General features: G+C 40.2%; 1 protein-coding gene across 10 annotated transcripts; it reads right to left on the bottom strand.

Annotated features, from left to right (window-relative positions):
* Positions 1–338: 338 nt before the first annotated feature.
* Positions 339–21,830, bottom strand: LOC136449247 (dual specificity protein phosphatase 3-like). 10 transcript variants are annotated; one of them, XM_066449185.1, is made up of 6 exons: positions 21,773–21,830; positions 6,514–6,673; positions 4,336–4,423; positions 3,716–3,833; positions 2,872–2,992; positions 339–1,255 (listed from the first exon to the last, which is right to left on the bottom strand). In XM_066449185.1, the coding sequence occupies exons 2-6, from the start codon at positions 6,654–6,656 to the stop codon at positions 1,168–1,170; spliced, it is 558 nt and encodes a 185-aa protein (XP_066305282.1). In that variant the 5' UTR covers positions 6,657–6,673; positions 21,773–21,830; the 3' UTR covers positions 339–1,167. The 10 variants fall into 10 exon arrangements, with proteins under 10 accessions (XP_066305282.1, XP_066305275.1, XP_066305273.1 ...); XM_066449178.1 differs by lacking the exons at positions 2,872–2,992; positions 6,514–6,673; positions 21,773–21,830 and adding exons at positions 2,114–2,234; positions 18,767–18,926; positions 21,466–21,702; XM_066449176.1 differs by lacking the exons at positions 6,514–6,673; positions 21,773–21,830 and adding exons at positions 18,767–18,926; positions 21,466–21,619.
* Between the last annotated feature and the right edge of the window lie 7 nt (positions 21,831–21,837).

Here is a 21,837-nt window from a genome sequence, read left to right as displayed (position 1 = left end):
GATTCGTTGTTGAATAACATCAGAAGGGTGTGTATTTTGTTCAAATGTCTTTGTTTATTGAATGATCCCTATGATGGTTGCTTGTAGTCAGGAACCGTTACCTTAAGTGTCATTGGTGACACATGCACTTTAAAGTTGTGCAGTTTGTATATTATGACCATTGTCTTTGTAAGTCCCTTGAGAGAGAGGTTTGATTATCCTAAACTTCACTACCAGTTGAATTCCTTCCCAGTTAGGAATACGTTGTATATTGTACTACATCTAAATCTAGTTTTCTTATTCCTTGCCCAGCTTAGCTTCAATGCGTTCATGTATACACACTGTTGACGGACAAACACTTTCAACACCAAGATATTTTATTACACAAAACATTAAACGCTCAGTACTTCTGTTATAACATTTGGACTGGTAGCCAGATCAGATCTAAAGAGCAATTACAATATTTGTTTCCATTAAGTGCCTCATAAAGGGATAAAAGGGAAAAATGACTTTGAAATGGTGATGTGACGAATTTGATGATTACGTCATTAAGAACAGCAACTGTATCTATCTTACAAAGGAAATTTAAAATGAGGATGTTAGCTACATTATCTTACACCAAATGGAACATTTGTTGTGAAAACTAGAAAAATTAATTCTTGCGCATGGTAACAACATTTAAAAGAACATGTGTTAGTCGTCAAGAATGTATCTTAAGAAGCTTCTTTAAAGATTCAGAAATGTAACTACGTTTCAGGCAAAATGTAACTAAAGGCTTTGTAATGTCGGTGATTGATGGCAAAACAATATCTGTCAATACCTGACAAACTATATCAATGTCAGAACATACCCAGTGATTTTAGAGATTGCAACAATACCAATTGCACCAGATGAAATATACTGCAGATATACATACCAAACTACAGCATAAAACTACACATACATGTACATGTATATGCTATAAATATTGCCATTACTTATAATTGAGCAAACAAAAAGAAGTTTGAGTTTGTAATGATATCAAATGAAATGAAATATATGAAAAGAAAAGCTAAGTTTTGTTGACAACATAATCATTACGATACAGATCACAGATGAAGTGAAAGAGTTATTGGTACAAAGGACCACATCTAGGGATTGTTGAGATTCAAACCACAGCGGTCAGTGATGGCAGTTCTTGTAGACACTTCAGGGCAGTTCAAGTCTTCCCTCTTCCACTAGTTGGTCATTAAACTCGCACAGTTGACGAAGGAAGCCGTCGTTTGGACCAATAAATCTATAAAAACAGGAAAACTTAATTAGTGCAAAGTTTTGCATTGTATGATTGTGAAAGTTGATGGCTCAGGGCACCCTTCAAAATCAACAACTTGTTGTAGGGGCTACCTGCATTTATTGAAGATTGAATGTTTCGGGCTGGTACCTTGGCTGATACGGAATACCCCATGTTAAGGTAGCAGTACACAGTATTTCTCCGCAACCCCCGGAGTCTATGACGTAGCAGTAAAAAAATAGTGCGTCCTAAACCTTGAACCGTATGTAAAAACATTAACGTGAAAGCCAGCGAGGCACAAACTTTACTGTATGGTAGTATAATAAGTGGGCTTTTAGATCGTACGAATTAGATTGTGAAGTTTGCCCATTCGGCGTATAAATGCGCGTGACCCTTGCAGCTAATGCTTTACAGCTGCCTGCCGGGGTGAGTCGGCTGCAGTTCTGTATGACCCTGCATGACCCCATATCAAAGTGACGGTCAAAATGTTAAAAAATCTCAACATAGAATTTTACCCTCAACTTAAACATATTCTTTTGTCGAGCTCCTTAAATGCACCCTACTATATTTCAATCAGCGTCAATGTCAGTCAGTCTGTGGTCCTTAACTATAGAAATCTAGTCTCTAGCAGACTAACTGTGCCGGCTATAGGGAGAACATTTGCAGGGGGACTTTGGCCATGGAGGGTAACATTCGCAGCCGGTTGCAATATTGGACCCTATCTCCGTAGCCGACTCCCTTCATGCAATTGACTCTGTTTTGGCCAATTTCTACTATTTTCCCAGCGACCCGTGGAGGATGGTAGAGCCTAATAGAAATCCCCATAGGTAAACTGTGTTCTGCTGCCTTGTATTCTACATGTACCTCTTCCCCCGTATGAGCCTGATAGCCTCCTGGGCTGTGAGCTCGTGGTAGAGCATGAGGTACGCTGCCACCAGGGTGGGGGAACGGCTGTACCCGATCTGACAGTGCACCAGCACTTTACCTGTTAATACACACACACACACACACACATTTAGAAATTACCATAGGTACCATTAAGCGGGTATCTCACCGGACATTGGAAACCTTGCTGCGACCGAGCAATACGAAAGCGCTCAACGAATTTCATCCATAAAAAAACATCTTTTTACACTTTGTGTGTTGTCTTTTTAGTCCTACTTAGTCGACATACATTTTGCATGATATTCGCTTAGTGATGGGATCATTAGGATTGACTTGATTTGGTGATATAAAGTCAAGGCAACACGAATCCATTTTGAGGTCACAGTGAGGTCGCCAACGCCGCAGTCTAGTGAGATACCCGCTTTACGAACAAACTAGGAACAATCAGAGGGTGTGCTAAAGTGTCATTGCTTTATACTGCCGTGGGTTGATGAAAGAAAGGCACTGGTCCTAATTCAACTTAAAATTTGGTGTGATTTTCCAAGAAAACATTTTGAACCGATATGTTTGCAAAAAAACCCTAATTCACATCAGCCCTACAGCATCGGCTATGGCTTAACAGTCCTTTTTGTAAATGACAGTCTCTGCCACAAAAGTGACACTTTAAGCTGACTATTGCACACACTCCTGTAATGGTTCATAGTCCGTCCCTTGAGTTCCCGTCTGGTGATTGTTACCTCTTCCCGCGGATGAGTGTGATGGACTCCTGGGCCGTCAGCTCCTGGTACAACATCAGGTAGGCAGCGACCAGGGTGGGGGAACGGCTGTACCCCACGTGACAGTGAACCAACACTTTACCTAATGTGTAAGAAGGAGTTGGAGATACAAAACCAGAAATCTATATCTAATGTAAAGAGCTGTATGGTGAACAGAACAGAATGTGTAATGATTTTTGGAAAACGTCATCTTACACATTCAGTTTAAAGTTAGAGGGAGATAATAAACTTAACTTATTCCTTTCTTTGATACTTGTTTGTTTGTTTGTTTATTTTTATTTCACCAGGGGAATCATGTTGCCAGCTGGCAATTTTCAATGAGCCCTGGTGGGAAACCCCAAACAGAGTTGTTTACATAAAATTCAAACAAGGTTGCAAGAAATAACAAAACATTATGCGAACTACAAATTGATGTATGTTTTGTTGATGGTGTGTGAGCAATGCTCAGGACACTTTCAGACTTGACTCCTACGTGGCCCTACGGGACACTCTGCAGTTGCCAGGTTATTTTTTAACTCGGCCAGGACCCGAATTATTTTAACTCGAACTTAAATCGAGTCACCCAGAATCAAATAGACACTGTGAGATAATCGTAGAAACACCAAGAAGTACCCCCCAGTACCCGGCAGTCCACTGGGACAGATTTGTGGATTTGGGACTACACCCCCCTATAGGCACCAAAACAATTGGGACATAAGCATAAATGGTGAACAGACTCCCTTAAAATCAGGCACATACATGTTGAATTAACACATGTAAATGCATTGAGCTTTGAGCAGTTTGAGAGAAACAGTCTGAGACGTACCTTTCTTTACTGCATTATTGATGAAGGCAGCAGCAGGTTCAAAGTGTTGTTTGAGGTTGTATGTGGGGACATCATCAGCAGGGACTCCTAGGTACTCAATACCTACTTTCTCATACTCCTGCATTTGGAAATAAAACAAGGCAGTGTGTATAGTTCTTATGTGCATGAAATGTTTACATCATTGTCTGTCAGTACTTTTAAGAGAAGAATTACATTAAGTCCCTGTCACACATTCAGGGCCTAATTAACAAAACTTTGCTCATGACCACTCCCCAACCAAGGTCGGTGCTTGGTTGAAAGTAGCCTGGAATCCATCCTATAATTCTATCTCTAGTTCACTCCTCTAGATCTGATTGTATCCAAGCAATAATATGACTTTCCTGACTTTGATACATCAAAAGTTATAGTCAGCTGGCACAAACAACTTTTAAGGACTTAGAAGGCAACCTGGCCGCCAACTCTCAATCACAGATGACCTTTGTCACAGCTAACTCCCAGCCATAGTCTGGAGAAGGTTGGAAGACCATGGTCGACTATGTGTGATGGGGGCTTAATGTACATGTACTAGCAAGCTGGTATCGGTAATGAAAGAAATGAAATTTCAACAAAGGGATTGTGACCTTTGACACATCGATGGCTCCGTGCGCAGCGTTCAGCACATGTGTGACTCCCAGGCTCTTCAGCTTGGATACATCCTGTGCTATGGACCTGGTGGGAATGATGCGAAAAAGATCATTCTATCTTTGTATTGTGAAACTGCTGCAAGGATGCAGTTTCATAAGTACAAATGTAGTACTTTACTCAATGGCGAGTTTATGTAAGCTGGCTGATCAACTATAGATATAGGTTTATTAAAAGCAAATCTCTTGATTACCACACTATTTGGTGAAGTTGTTATTTCTTACATGTACTGTTGTTGAAGGCATATCTAAATCCAGAACTAATCATAAAAGTTATCAGTTCCAAAAGCTTACAAATACATCTTAGTTCTTAACAAGTACAATCATGTATAATATGAAAAAAGATAAACATAATAATCAGAATATGAAACATCACTTACATCCTTGCATCTTTTGACGACAAAAAGTCTTAATTACATTAAATGATTGTCAAAATTATGATCAACTTTAAACATAGCCACATTTGTTTGCAAGCACAGATATGACAGCTAAAGGAGATATTCTAAGTATTTTTTCCACACAGGTACAAATAAAAGGTGGCAAGCAATTTCCTGACCTGTCAATCGCAGCATCAACGTCCAATCACAACACACCAGCTAGCATAACCACGCCCTCACCTGGCTGGCTTGGGGCAAATCTTCTGGCAAGCACAATGTCATGTCATGCACCCCGCTATGTAGGGAAGCAGGCAAACACTGGTAGGACGGGCGGAACATGGTCCACATTCAGGCAGTAATAAACACAGAAGATTGCTGAATACATGTGATACTTATACTGGACACAGGATGGAATGACAGTGTGCGATGATTATGTCAGATTGTCAGTGTCAAGATGGCTTCTGTTATGTTTGGTTTAAAGTTCCAGCTTTGTCAAGTAAGTCAAGTAATTTACAGTCAAAACTGCCTACCGGTAAGAAGACTGATAAAATCTGGTTTATGTGGATTAGTGGTACTGATGTCCTTAATGCTTGTGTCATTGGAAAAATTATCTTATGGACCACCAAAATGTAGCTGTAGCCAGGTGGTCCTTATGTAGAGGTGGTACAGGTTTGACTATAATTAGTTCCTGAATGTATTTTGGGCATGACTACTGTTAGCTTGTAGATGCTCAATTATGTCAATAAGACATTTACTCGGCAATATACAACAATTGCAATATTGGAAATCTTACCCATCGAATTCTAACCAATTGTAAATTGATCCTAATTCAATTCGATTCTAATCCTAATCCTGTGTCACTTTATCACTGCATGATTTCAACAAACCACTCTTGAATCTTGAAGCTTGATCGGTACATTTTCAACAGAACCGTCTTGACACTGACCATTAGTTGTTACCACAACGGTACCTTGGCTTCAAGTAATGAGATATAGAATAAAGAAACAGACTTCTAGGCACCTTTGACCCCACTCCTGACATCACATGCTTCAATCATCAGTGCATGTCAGGAAAGTGGGTCAAATTCCTGATTAAGACCAAAATTTGTAGAGTTTTTCACATGTGTTGGATGATAGTAAAAGAGTATGTAGTGTACCACTACTGGTGAGCTTTCGTTCTACAGTATAAAGCATACATTGTCAATATCCTGTCAGTACAGTATAAAGTATCATGGGTATTCCTGCACACAGGAGACGACCACAGGGGAGTCAACAGTCAATGTCAATCTAACAGTCATCTGACAGTTATTCCCATGGCAAACAAAATAGTTCAAACTATTCTGGTTGGACACAATTTGTTGCAGGTCTTGCTTGTGAACACCTCAAGCCATGAAAAAGTTTCAAAATAATTTTGGTTGTATAGGCTGCACATTTGCCACAAAATTGTTCATAAAGGGCACAAGCTTTTGTAAAGCTTTTTTCATCATTGTGGTAAATTACTTTCTCACTGGTCATCAATGCCAAATTTAAAAATCAACATAACTGTACTGTATCATGTTTGTGCATATCGTGATAGTCAGAATTGCCTCCAAGTCGTCATTTAGGCTTAAAGGCAATGAACCTTTTCAAAGTAAGTTACTTTCTTGAAAAAAATCTTGTTTTCATCGATTACAAAAAGCTTTTGAACTGCCCTTTGTCAACACAGAAAAAAGTAAAACCCTGCAGAGAGGCAGCCTACTTACTCATTCCCTAGGAGCAGATTCCGGCAGATTTCGCTGAAATCCGTCATTTCCCGTTTGGCAAAAGGACTGCCTCTCAGGCCACGGTACAATTCCTCGATTGGGCATGTTTTGTAGCAGTTGGTAGTCTGAGTCCCTGTGGCCATCTCTTATGCCAGGGGATCTAAGGAACAATCACAGTAGGGTTATGAAGCGCCGCCGAGCAGCTGCCAAACGCCGCCAGGCAGTTAGCCGCGGTACTGCACACCGAGCTGGCAGGAAAACTTGAAGATGACAGAGGAGTGAAACGGCTTTCCTTTTCACGGAGCGCGAATGGCTCCAGAAATCAAACAGAACTTGTACAACATAAGATGGAGCTTCGTTCTGATACCTCCCACACTTTTCTAAACGTATATAATCCGTCAATTGGTCTGGCCAGTCCACACTTATTTGCACAACAGCTTTGAAGCTGAGAATCAAAAGACCAGGTGGTTACCTATTAGTACATTAAGATGTTTACATTTAGTGTACTGAGTATTAGAGGGTAAAATCATGTTTTTAAGAAGGTGAGTTTATTCTATGCAGTTTTGCAAGAAGACAGGGTCGCTGTAATGTTGCATGATGTTGTCCTTCATGTCTTTTCTATAAACTTAAAGACGGCACGCAGCCTCTTGGTAAAATTGTCCTCTCCGCTGCCAACTCCTTGCACTGCAGTGCTAAGGAAGTCACCACTCTAACTTACACGTTTCCTAACAAGATTTCTGGTAAGACTTCGTTGAACACCTCCCACACACGCCCTCCCAAGGCTCCACCCCCACTCAGCAGTATCCTATGCAGCTCAGGTGCGGAACATGTCCTCCCCTTGTAGCCACCAAAGTCCTTGTAGCAGCCTCCCCCGTATAGCCAACTCATCTTAGAATACATGGAGGAACAGCTTTAACTTTCTCAAAAATATGTTACTGAAGACTTCTTTGATAGCAAAATGGAACTGTTTGAAGTTTCTTTGAACACGGTTTTAAGAACCAGGCCACAGAACAAATTGTGGAGGACAATCTTAAAACATTTATACTCCTAATGATGAACAACCACAAACAGTTCATCAAAGCATAACAAAATTTAGATAGCATGTAAGAATATGGGGGAATTTATCACAGGTTATGCATGAATGGTATACAAATAGCTTATTGCTTTTGGTTATGCGCTACTATGTTATGATTAGGTTTAATGTTGTCAATGAGTTTATTCCAAATCTCATACCACAATATAATACCTCAGGCCAGAGTCTTGAAGACTTTAACATATTGTTGCCTTGATGCTCAATTCTTCAAGACTCTTTATTTCCTCAAGGTATTACAATATGATAAAGATTTGGAACAAAACCACTGTTTGTTATGAGTAAAGCATTGCCTATCTTTGAGAGATTTTAAACAGCTGTAAAAAGGGGAAACACATAAGCCAGCAATCTATTTCCCCCAGGATAATGAGTGTTATCAACAGAATTACATTTCTGTATACTTCACTATGTCTTTCAAAAGACAATTCAAAGCCTAATTAAAACTAATTGGGAATGAAAAATTGGAACCGGAACTCTTCCATTGTAGTCCATCCACATTTTGGAAAGCTATAGTTTTTCAAAAATATGCTCTTTCGATAACCTTACCTAACAAAACTGGTCATTACTAAATGTGTTCTTGCTTGATTTTCGTTCAGTTTTCATGTTTTATTTCATTTGAAAATGAAGCAATTATATTCTACCTAGTAGTACATATCAATGTACAACCCTCAAGTTTTCCAGTCCAGTACAAAGTTAAAGATTGCCTAGTACCTGTCCCCAAGTAAGACATCTTGAATGATCCCTGTGTAAGCATTCCAAAGAAACCATCCACCTGGCTCCGCACCCCCGGCCCGTAGTATTGTACTCAGCTCACACACAGAACATGTTTCACTTTGGAACTCTTGTAGCAAGATGTAATCAGGCATTGGCCACAAACAACTCCTCTGAAACCATATTGGGTGATACAGGCACACTATTGAATCCATCCAAATATAAAGGATTATACCAGCAAGTGGAAGAAGCATGTCAAGTCTTGTAAATGCTCAATATTTAATTTTGTTACCACTAGTGGAAGTTAAGGACTTGAACACTACCTGAAATCTAGTCGTGTTTGCTTAACCCTCTCTCCAACATTGCTTTCCACCTACATATACCAAGGCAGCAAGCATTGTTGAAGAGCATGCAAAGCTAACACAGCTCGACTTCAGGATAATCAAACACACTCTCTGTTGGTTGATTAGAATCCACCCTACTTATAATTATGATTAGTGCTGCCAAAATAGTAGTAAGGTTTAACCCTTCAAGTGCCATGGGCTGACTATAAAGCCTAATGGTGATCAGTCCCAGCACTAGGAGGGTTAAGCAATTATCAGGCTCATTTATTATCATTTACGAAGCTTTTGTTTTAGCTGCCACAGGTAGCGTCACAAGGCTTTAGTACTGAAAGTTTCAGAAAAACACATTTGGATACATGGGGTGGATAGTCTTCAAGTCAACTGACATGCTTGCACTGCAGTCTCTCTCGTTGTCAACAGTTGAACTTGAGCCACATAGCTTCCTATTAATATTAAGTCTGCAACTGAACCAGGGCTGTCTCCAGGACTGACTGAGTAAAATGGTAACTATGTGGCTCCAGCTGTCTTACTGAGGTGGGAATGCAGTGCAAAGTACATCAGTTGGCTTGAGGATTACTGTTGCATAGTACCCCCATGTATCTATTGAGACACACACTGGTAAGATTAGAACAAATACCGCACACTGAAAAGAGCTTAAATAGAAGGTCCAATGTCAGTGCAACACGAAACAGAAAAGGCCCTTTCTACAGTATATCTAACAAATGTTCGACGTACGCATTCTGATGGAAATTTTGAATCAAGAAACGTGCTCACATTATTTTTTTCTGATTGACGAACCAGGAACAAGGTACTGTATGTTCTAGGCATTTGCCAGGCCCAACATGTCACAAGGCCAGCAGTTCCACTCCAGTCCATTGGTTTGACACTTGTGTTGTTACTTACTCATCTCCAACCATGACATTTTGGAAGACTTCGTTACAGTTATACCACCCGACCCAGAGCGGCCCGGGTAGACCCTCGAGAATGGTGCGGAGTTGTGGCACGGAGCAGGTCCGTCCGCAGAACGCGCTGTAGTCCTTGATCCATCCGTGGAGGTACAAGGAGTTCATCAGGGTAACTCAAGCTACTTCGAATCCGCATCTGGAAGGAATTTTTGGCGTAGGTGCGAAACGAAAGTGAAACGGGTCCCTGTGACTTGGCGGGGAGCAAAGGAAGGCTGCTGGTTGGTTATTGACCGCGCTCCGGTGGCAGCTAAAACGCTAAGCTCCAAAGCAAGTCCAGTGGACTTGTTTCATTTCTGTTTCTGGTTAAAACATTCAGAACATAAAACAACCTGAAAATGCTCCATCACTTGAAGAAATTCCTTGTCTTACTAATTATTTTATTTTTAGGCCATGTTGGTTTATTGTATGGATGACATCCTCTGGGGACCCCAAAACTGGTGCGAGCACAGGGTGCGAAATACCCGGTTGCGCACTTGCGCAGCGCAACAATATTTTGGTTGGCGCAACTTATCTCTTAACCCAGGTTGCGCGGTGCGCTACCTAAATTTTGGGCCGGAGAAATCGATTTTGCGGCAATTACTTGACAAAGTAGAAAATAATTGGACCAAGGAAGCTCACACACCCGTGTGGTGTGCACACACACTCGCTCTCAGTCTCGTAAATTTTCAAACCAAACGTATAAATCGACCCCCAACTAAACAAGTTAATAAAGTTACCGATACTTTTTCACTCGTTTGCATCCATAGTCAACCTGTTTTATTGTGCCTGAAACGCAAAATTCGTCGGAAGAGAGCGCGGCTTAGCGCTCGGCTCTTGGCCGCCATGTTTAGCCATGTTGAATTTATCGACTCTCGCTGGATATCGCGTGATTGCGCGAGAATAATGACGTATAATCTGCAGTACCAGCAACAACAGGTAGAGGGCAGTGTTTGAGTTGCTGTGTATTTCTATGGGCGAAATGTTGCTAGTGCTTTTTTGGGGGCAAAATCAAAAATTGCAGAAGTGGAGATGGAGCCACTTTACTAATAATAAGCTGGGATTTAAAAATCTTTACTTGGCAACAATGATTATAGAATACACAAAGTTGTTAAAATGTTGTGACAGTGAGATAAAAACTGGACAATGACATAGACCAAGGACATTATATCCTTGCATTGACTATTGTATTTATCTTATGATTATCATACATGTATATCATTAATAACTCACCTGTGAATTTTTCAATAAAAAATATAGGTAATTTTATTCCGGGGGTACTTTTATTAGATTTTGAAAATATTCCCAGTAGCAACTTTTATGTGAGGGAAGAGAATAATGTGCAGGTACAAACAAGTCCTATTGCAGTGTAACTATTGCAGTGTAACTCTTCCTAGAGCAGAAAAAGCAAAAAGTCTATGGGGGTTGAAAAAAGGATTTATTTGTACTAAAAAAATAGCCGTGTTACACATGAATTGTATTAGTTTGTTTGTTGTGGGTTGTGGTGTTTTATTTACATTGTATATCATTGAATTTTATTTTGAATCAAAAACACAATTAAGCACCAGTTATATTGTTAAAGGCTATGTAATACTATGTACTTACAAAATATAATTTCAAGAAATCAGTGAATTTTAGGTGGGGCAACCTGAAATTCTGACGGGCAACCTAGCTTTCTACCCAGGTTGCACACCGTGCAACCTGGCTCAAAAAAGTATTTCGCACCCTGGAGCATGCAAATAAAAAATAGAAAAGTTGCCTTCATTATGAAATCTACATGGTCAGGAAGGTTGAGCAAAACTAACCACACAGAGTCTGGTATACTGCATAATAGAGTCGTCATTTTTGTTCTTTCACATCTTCTTTGACTGTGGAATTGCCTTTTAGCATTTTACAAGTTTACTGTAGTATGCATTTTGCCCAATTTTTTGTGTGATTTACAGCATATATTTTCTTATTTTGCAGCTCCTTTGCACGATTTACAGTATGGCCTAAAACTTCTTTTTTTTTACAAAAACCATATTCCTATCTTGAACTGCATTTAATGTCCTAGTCTTCCAAGACTGACTGACACATTGGAATCATTTGAAATGTGTCACCTTCATTGACTCCTTGCACCTTCAAGTTTCCCACCTATGTGTACCGATTCACCATTGCTGCCACGTCTCAGCATACTCTGACGCAGTCTACCATTTTTCAATAGCTTAACACCTAGTTTAACTCCATTGCACCAGAGCCAAGTTGAAGGTATTCCAGCTGTGATCACCTGTCTCCCAGAAATATGTTAGGGTACACAACATTGTAGCTGTCCCAGGTGCCACACCAGTTTTTGGTGATGTTGCAGATAATCTCATTGAGTTCTGGCACAGAGCAGGTCTTGCCTCGGAACTCACGACACTTCTCCCAGTAATACACTTTCCGCGCTATTTTCATATTAGCCATCTATAAAGATACATTATTGTTATTGATCACATCTGTATCTTCTGCTTGTGTGACAATAAAACATTCAATTGGAGAAAAATGTGTTGAAAAGATGAACATTATAAATGGCATCAAGTCCTGTTAACATTCACATTGTCTCCCTTAAATTTATGCTAGAGTGTCTGCCTTTACCTTCAATAATGTGATCAGTAATGGACTATTTACTTTATGAAACATATTAAGTAAGATGAGGACCATCTGTTGATACCCAGAGAGTCTAAATTCTTAGTTAAAAAACTGAACATTCTGGCCATAAGTCCTCCTGAAGCACAGTTTACCTGATTGACAAGAAGTTCAGCACCAAGGACAGGTACACATTTCTTGCTCTGTAGCTGATTTCACTTCTATATCTGATAAAAATGGTCCCATCAAGTTTGTTGTTCATCCTCGCACCGGTATCTTTAACTTTGTTTTGTGAAGAAGTGGATATGTTTTCAAGTTCATGTTTAATTAATTAAAAGTAATCATTCTAACGACGGTTTAATTTCAAGGTATTCATTCTAACAACGGTTAATTTCAAGGTAATCACTCTAACACCACTTGTATTCTGCCAACCTCTCATAAGCAAACCATAAGTCATTGAAAAGTTGTTTTGAGTCCAGTTCAGATCTGTAGTCTTCAAGTTTTCCAAAGCCTCTTACAGCAATAAACTCTTTCAAATAGGATTAGGCAAGATCTTTACCAATTGCCTAGTAGAATCTTTGTAAAGACTTCATCATATGTGTCATGAGGGCAGTACCAGGTCCTGGTGGTGGGTCTGGTGCGTTCTCTCAGCTCTGGTACGGAACACGTGTTCCCTACAAACTCACGGCACCTCTCTTGGTACACACGGCGTTGAGCATAGTTCATCTTAGGGCAAAGGGTAGTAATGAGATCTGTTATTACAACTTTAAAGAGCAGTAAGATTGAGCGTCACCCTACCTAAGGGTTGGAGTTGAGTGAGAAAAAACTTGCTCACTCTGGTAATAATTGATAAAATGTGTTATGACAACTTTAAAGAGCAGTAATTTGAGCATCACCATACCTATGGGTTGGAGTTGAATGAGAGAAAACTTGCTCATTCTGGTAGGATAGCCTACAGAAAACATCTATTTGGATTATCAAAAGGCTTCTAATGATTTGATTTTTTGTAAATTGACAAGACTTACTGAACAAAAATCTAGACCTAAACCTGACTTCCATTAGTTTTACCAGTTTGAAAAGAGTTTTAAACATGTGTAACCCATTTCATAGCTGAATTTCAATATCTGAAGATCAGTTTTGCTTGACAGTTTCACTCCTCCCTCTTCAAGACAAACCTCTGGCACAGGCCATTAGCTAGCAGGGCGTCAGAATGTCTTCAGGATGCCTTTTCACTAAGGAAACAAAAAAGATTAAACACAAATTTTTGGATGCCCTGTCTATAAATCCTTGCAAAAAGCCTCTCTGGCGTATGGCATAATGAGAAACCTACTTGTTCCCTAACAGAATCCTTGGAAACACCTCATTGTAGCTGTCTGCGGCCAGTTTAAACCCATCTGCGGACCTTAGTGCTTGGTTCAGCTGAGGAACACTACAGGTCTTTCCAGTATATCTCGCCAAACGGATGCCCAGAGGAGTGATCGACTGTCTGCTGCCGCAACCACTCAGAAAGTCTTCCCAGTTAAGGCTCATTAGTGCCTGAGACAAATGTGAAAATGTAGTTTGTCATTTATCCTTTTGATATATATATTGTATCATACATTCCTTCATTCCGATCCTTGTAGTGCCTAGTGGCACATGGGGCAGCAAGTTTCCTTGCTTTTTCAGTAGCAGGGTATATTTTTGCTAGCCCTTCTCCTTTAATATGCACCTCCTCAAACACAAAACCCCCACTTTACGTCCCTTCTGAAAGACTGGTGCAGCTCCAACCAAGATGCCCTTCCCAGGATTGAACTGGCATCTCCCACTTACCAACTAATTGGAACCAGGAGCTCAACTGTGAGGCTGCCACCAGTTTAGCTACAGGGACATTCATCGTTTCCTACAATACAAATTAAATTGGGCTAATAACAGAATGTCCTCTACTGTGGCAATGGGATCCGTGATTAAAACTGCCATCTACAAATTTTGACAATCTCTCAGATAGACAGGATGGCAAGAAAATATGAACAGGGGTTTGAAAACTTTGGACTCTTCAAGTATTCCTGCCATTAAGCACTTGTTATGTTGATTGTTAAGCTTCTGTACCTATTTCCCAAGAAAATGTCTCTGAAGACTTCATCATAATCATCCCAGAGTTGGTATGGCCAGGTTGAAACACACTTTGGAGATCTGCCTCTCCCTACCTTCCTCAGTTCTTCCACAGAACAGGTCTTACCAACAAACTTCCCACATTGTCGGTGGTAAAGGGCTCCAAATTCACCATAGTTCATCTAGGAAGTATATACAACATCTTGTCATTGAAGAAGAAAAAACTCAACCCAACAGAACTTACGACGGAAAAAAATGTGAACCTTTGATAGATATGTGCTAGATTACACATTAGTTTGTACATGTACTTACAAAGGAATGGCCTTTATTGTGGCAAAGGGATCTAGCTTTTGAAGATCTTTTCTAAAAAAATAATATAAAAAAACATGAACAGGGCTTTGACACTGTAGATTTTTCAAGTTTTCCTGCCATAAAGCATTGGTTTCTTGAATTGTTATGCTTTATTGTTTTGTTGTTTCATTGTTTTATTGTACCTATTTCCCAAGAAAATGTCCTGAAAGACTTCATTATAGTCATCCCAGAGTTTGTATGGCCATTGCGCCGAACACTCTGGAGCGGTCACGCTGTCTCTCCCCACCTTCCTCAGTTCTTCCACAGAACAGGTCTTACCAACAAACTTCCCACATTGTCGGTGGTAAAGGGCTCCAAATTCACCGTAATTCATCTACAAAGCATACAACAGAGCCTGTTATAAAAAAATAAAAAACAAACAGACCAATAACTGAAGTAGTTAAGGTGACTTCTGAAGGTGCAAATGCATCAACTTTCATTCCCATGATATTGTATGATTCTTATTTTAGTGCTGTGATATCTTTCAAAATTAAAGTCTCCTATGCACTGGAAGTCTTCCATATCACTTTCTAAAAATCTTCACTACAAAGCAATTGTTATTTGAATCATGGTACAAAACGGTTAGTTAATGTATGAATTATGTTCACCTTATAATCATACGAGTATCTGTTGTTTAGAATATTGTCCACGTTTTTTTCTCCAGTTGGTGTGACTTATGCAGCAAAACAAGTCTTTGAAAAATGCTTAACTTAACAGTTCTAGGGGCCAGTTTATTCTGTCCAGTATCAAATCCAAGGTTTCCTGCCTTCTCTATTATGTCTCTGAGCACCACAATCCTGTCTCCATACCTAGTACCTAGCAGTACACCAGGGTATACTTCATGATGACCACCAGGCAGTTTGTAAGGTCCTGTAGGAGTTGGGTTGCTGTCTTGCCCTAAAGCCTTCTTTAGAGCTGCAACTGAACATGTCTTTCCCTCATATGTCCGACTTATTCGGGCATAGAAGGTCTTCTTAGAATTGAAGTTCATCTTGACAGAAAGCATAGGAACAAATAATTTTTTATGTATCAAAGAAACATCCTAGGGTAGTGAGGCCCCAAACACTGTATTGAAAATTAAATGTTGTTGCAACAGAAAACTTGACAAAAAAGAAAATAACCAATCCTAAAGGTGATCACGCAAGCTCTACAGATGTTTGTAAGTCTAGCCTGTAAGTAAGAATAACCTGGATAATCAGAAATGACCAAGGAACTGTTAGACTAGTAGACTTTCAGTTTTGGCCACGCTTCATTAGTGTCAACAGGGCGTCAAACAATAAACCAACAGAATGTAGACCCCATAGTCTTGTACTCTTTTATTGCTAGCCAAAATCTTGACCCTGTAATAATGGATAACAGATTGAAGACCAAGTTTTCTTGCTGACTGCTTGATGGTGTCACTATTCACACCAACCACTAGCTAAACTACATGTACATAATGTGCATTCATAATGCGTCATAATCTTGTTTGAGCTTTATATCTAGATTAAGTGTACATACTTAAATGTACAATATTGTACAACGGACACAAGGGACTAGAGGAGGGTAAAGACTCACAATCCTTCTAGTGTTGACCTACTTCTATTAGACAACGTTAACAATATTAATGTAACACAACCAGTTCAAAACCATGCAGTTTGATGCAAGACCCTTTTCAGGACATCAACCAGGCACCCAATCATTCTTTTGTTTTATCGTGCAATGAAGAAAACTTGCTGTAATTTTATTCAAGTTCAGGCAACCAAGACTGCATATTGCATTGCATTTCTCTCCTTGAGTGTGCATCTTTAAGTTTTCCTGAGAATGGGACTCTGACACTTTGTATTCTCTGCGTGAGACCGGACAGACCCTTACCGATCACCGAGAAGAATGTTGGGGAAGACTTCTGTGTACTTCTCCAGTCTAGGCCACAGTAGCGCGGAGGTGGACTTATCTGGACTGGCCTCCTGCAGGAGGTAAACTAGCTGCAGAACGGAGCAGGTCTTGCAGAGGGACACGGGCCTGCGCGCAGGGACACCTGGTGGTACACCCTCACTCATCTGATGGTTGTAAAGGTGGGGACTTTGATTATTCAATATAAAAAAATCTGCTGTAATATTGATGATAATTAAAATTATCAATGTCTACAGTCATCATAACAATTGTTTTTAGTTTCATGGGCAGTGATCATGAACTGTGCTACAATTGCAATTTTGCCTTGTTGCTAACTAAAAGTGTTATCAATATCCAATTACTTCACAGAAGAACACCACTTTAGCTTGAGTCTATTTGAGATATTCTTTGACAGCAAATTTGCTTATCTTGAGTTCTTGTCATCCTAAAGACTGTTTTATCCTTTTAGGTATGTCTACAAGATAGACAATAATCGTTCCTTTGATAACCTCCATTTTTAGATGATGTGAAGTTTGGTTGTGACCTTGATATTAAAGCTATTTACGCCTTTAGCTTCCTCAAGTTTTCCTGCCTGTCTGAGTTACTGTGTTAGTCAGTCTACATTTTGTTCTTACGAGTTCCCCAGGAATATTCTGGGAAAGACTTGGTTGTACTCCCCCCAGCCACTCCCGTTGCCCAGAATGTTGTTCAGCTCCTCCACTGAACAGGTCCTGCCTCTGTAGCTACCGAAGCTGCCTGTTGTGTAGGGGGAGTGGTGCGTGTACCAGGGAAGGGACATCCAGAACTATCGAGCACTGGATGGATGGCTAAAAGAATGGTGAAAAAATGGTACCCTTACAAATGACAAAGAGTGCACAAAAGAGAACAAGTCGTGTACAATGGATGCGACATCCAGAACTATGGAGCACCAGGTGGCTAGTCAAAGAAGAATGATAATGGTCAAAAATGAAACAGAATTGCAGGGCACCAAAGCAAACTCTGTGTTCAATGGAAGGGAAATCTAGAACTATTGAGCACTGAGCAGCTAGTCAAAGAATGTGTATAAAATCACATTACAATCCTCATGATGATGTCTAGAAATAACACAGAAGATTGTTGTGTAGGGGGAGCGGCATGTGTACCAGGGAAGGGACATCCAGAACTTCTATTGGTTTCGAGCAGCATCCTGTCAAAGGAAGGTTAGAAAAGAAAAGAAAAATTACTAGCACAAACATGAGCTCGTTTAACTCCTCTACTCATCGAGGTTGCCTCCTGCGGTTTACGTCTTCGCTACTCACGAGTCTCCAAGATATACATCACGATAGACAAGGTCACACGGATTCCACAAGTTCTCACAACCTCTGACGTCATCACAGATGTCCCGTAACTCGGGGACCGAGCAGGTTTTGCCCCGGTAAGCAGCCCACCGGTCCCAGTACCAGCTCGACATCTCTAGAATAAATGCCTTCGCCCCTGAGACATCGCCAAAAAAATACAGAGGGGGGAACTTTCATTATAGTCTACTCAACTACTGAACAATTTGTTTAGACCTGATTTACTTAGTCTTTGTAGCCCAAACTACCAGGACTTCTGTACTCTGGGATTTCAATGCAAGAGTCTGTAAGGCATATGCATAATTAGGAGTTGGTTAAGGTAGTGCTGGATTGGTCAATGATTATATCTTATTAGGGCATCATTTGAAATCCGTCACCTTCAATTCAATAACTCCGTGAACATTCAAGCTTCTCAATCGATTCACCATAGCTGCCATTTTTTAGCATACTTCAATGCAAGCCACCACTCTTTGCCCCCACTCTTTGTCAACAGCTTAACACCAACATATTTCAGCAGTGATCACCTGTCTCCAAGAAAGACGTCAGGGTACACAACATTGTAGCTGTCCCAGGTGCTGCACCAGTTTTTGGTGACGTTGCAGATAATCTCATTGAGTTGAGGTACAGAGCAGGTCTTCCCTTGGAACTCACGACACTTCTTCCAATAAGAGTACCAACTGGACATCTCCAAAAGTAAAGTGGAAAATTTTATAGTCTAATACAACTGAAAAGCATTTTACATAGACCTATTTGACTAGTCTGTGACAATGCCCTTGTTCCCCTGTTTAGAAAAAGCTCACTGGTACTGTTGTTTTAATCTATGTTACTTGCTTTTTTTTCATTCACTCCTCGGACATTTCGCCATTTCCCACCAATATTTGTGCATTTTATCATAAGATTTGAGTACCGAGTACTCACTGGTCACCCAGGTAGATACTGAGGAAAACCTCGTTGTATCTATCTCCAAACCATCCCGGACACCCAGACTCTCCTAACAGGGCATGACTCAGCTCTTTCACTGAGCAAGTCTTGCCACAAAAGCCACCGAACTGTGCATAGTGCCACCCATAGCTGATATCTATCAAAATGATTGTAAAGATTCATTCATCAAAAGGCATCGTCAAGACATAAAATCAGCTCATACGAAGTTTTCTGAAAGCCTGGAAAGGAATATGTGTGTTTTTCTTCAAATTCCTTGTTTGGGCTCTGGAGTACCAAATGAGGAAGCATCCATATGGGCACACAAATTCTTTTCATCTAGAATTTTACTGTGACATATAATTTGTGGTTTAAAGAAAACATGCTTTGCAGGGAAGTGAACCAACATCATCCTCTGAATCTTCCATTCTTGCCAGCTATCTTTGTTTCTTTGTGCACTTCATATGGACTCACATGTTTCCCAGCAAGATGTTGTGGTCGACTTTGTCAAAGGAATTTCTGATGTAAAATACAGAGCCGGACCAAGCCAACGCTCTCTTCAAGTCTAGTACTGAGCATGTCTGGTATGGAAAGTGCCATACACGCTTTACAGCATACACAAATCTTTTCCACCATGTACGAGTACCTAGAAGAAAGTGCAATGCCATGCAATGACTTAGGGGATCTCAATATGACTTAGATGAAAATATTCTGACTTTTCTTAAACTGCAGGGTCGCTCATAAAATTACTGTACGGATCTGGATAGATGGGATACAATGAAAATCAGATAGAGATTCCATACAAATCCTTCCTTAATTCCATATTGAAGTTGGCAATCCCCAGCAAATCTGATCATGAGTTTGGTCTCATACAAATCCCCTCACACTTTAAATGGCTGGTGGCTAGAGGCTTTTTATACTAAGTAGCTGTGACAAACATGATGTCATGCTTAGTCTTCACCAGACTTCTGAGCAGGCTGAAAAAATACTAAATATTGGACACATGGGGAGAACACTTTTATCACTACCAAAAGAGTTGGCCTGTGTAAAAGTCCCCAGATAAAATCTCCTGTTTTGAATCTTTCTCCATCCCACTCATTGTTTGGAGCCCATGTTGTTAATTTTCGTTGTTAAATCTGTCATTCTAAGCTTACAAAAATACTGGGTACGTTTTCATCAATTTCATGTCATGAAGTTCAGGTCTTTTTGGATGCTGGGGTGAAATCTTTGTCCGTCCCAACAAGCAAATTTCCGTCCCGTGGACAGAGGGACAGGTCCTGGCCAACTTACACAATTTTTCAGCCTGGTCAGGAGTGTGATGGAGACTACTTCAACATGCTTACATTCCGTGGATGTGATAACCACACTGACGAATATAACACAGCCACAGACAGTCACACCGATCACGTATAACAGGTCCGTCACCTGGCCCAGGAGCCAAGCTATCCACCCTACCAGGATAGGGACAGGGAAACAGTAGAGTCCCTGAGTATTATAGTCATTGTACCTGGTCATGCAGTTGTCAGTAAAGCAATAATCATAAACCAGTCTGACATACTAATAGAACATGCAGAGTTGCAAACACTGGATGTGGGCTGAAAGCTCTGATTCTGAATGATTCACAACTACAAATGTACATTGTACTGAAAAGAGAAGGTTCACCTGATGCTAATCAATAAAATTTGTTTTGTCCCAAGAACAAGGCAACCACATTTACATCAAGTGAAATATTACGTTGTCCTTTTCAGCTGTATATCTTTTGAATAAAAGCAAACCTGTCTACACTACATTTTATGTAGAGCTAATCCCTACAGAGTTAGATGAGAGTATGACAATTAAATCAATGCTCTGGATATCAAAGACAGAACATGATTACAAATTCCTGGAGTTGCACATGTATGATTGCCTGCTGAGAATAACCAATATAACATATCCTTGGTCATATACAGGGTCAGTTTATGGCATGGGATAGCCATTTGGGACCTTGACATAGTTTTATGACACAGTTTTTAGTCATCATTTTTTTGTGATCTGCAAAGAGTTTTTACTTATATTTCACACATATGAATTGGCAGTATATGAGCAACTCTTATTTTACTATAATATCAGGTGTATTTGATAATATCAGGTGTATTTGCAGCCAGTGCCACAGGCAGGTACCCAATGTGTAGGGTAATGAGGCTGTTTAACGTGTTCGAGGCACCTCCTCGAGCACGGGACCCCCGAAAGACGTTTTGATATGAAATCTTTTTTTTCTATTTCTCAAGCAATTACTGATATGAAAAATAACAACAGCTGTTTAAATGTGTCAAGGCCCAAAACCGATACGACCATCAACGAAACCCAATACAACACTATGGGATAGCGTTACACAGTCCATTTTTGTCATCATGGTCATTTACTCCGAATTTGTGCAACTTCTAGGGTATTTTAACGTTACGCATGTAAAACTGACAACCTTGGAAACTGTTTCGAACGGTTCTTAAAGCTTAGACTATTTCTTAAAGATTAACTTTTACTATATGGCCGATTTCAATATTTCATCAAGTCGTCTATTATTAGCTACTTATGCGGACAACACAGTAGCAGGCCGCCATTGGAATGGCCAGAATGCAGACGACAACCTATCTTGCGGAGACAAACTGACCTTAATTCTACACCATACCTCGTGGGAAACCACTTCAAACTCTTAAGATTACCTCTTGGCAGTACTGAAGTCGGTCTGTTGAGCAGTTGGGTGGCGATTATGACAAGTCTTGCGAATAGAAGAAGACCCAAGACAGCAAAGAGAGATTCCAACACCCACAACACCTTCAACATCTGGATAGACTAAACGTAAACCCGGCCAAAACCGGACCAAAAACTTGACTTTCGGCCAAAAATATCAGACTAGGACGAAAACAACAGCTCAAATTTCCTGCGACTTCATTTCTTTTGACAACACCGCGGTAAATAATGAAGAAAATCACAATTTTTCGAGTAAAAAGACGGGAAAACTCCACTTACCCGCGTTCTGCACTTTAAAATCTATGTGGGTCAAAGGTCAATTACTGACGTCACACAGCATCCAA

The sequence above is a fragment of the Branchiostoma lanceolatum genome, chromosome 15 (assembly GCF_035083965.1).
Source record: "Branchiostoma lanceolatum isolate klBraLanc5 chromosome 15, klBraLanc5.hap2, whole genome shotgun sequence".
Lineage (NCBI taxonomy): Eukaryota > Metazoa > Chordata > Leptocardii > Amphioxiformes > Branchiostomatidae > Branchiostoma > Branchiostoma lanceolatum.
This window is presented reverse-complemented; position numbering and strand designations above follow the sequence as displayed.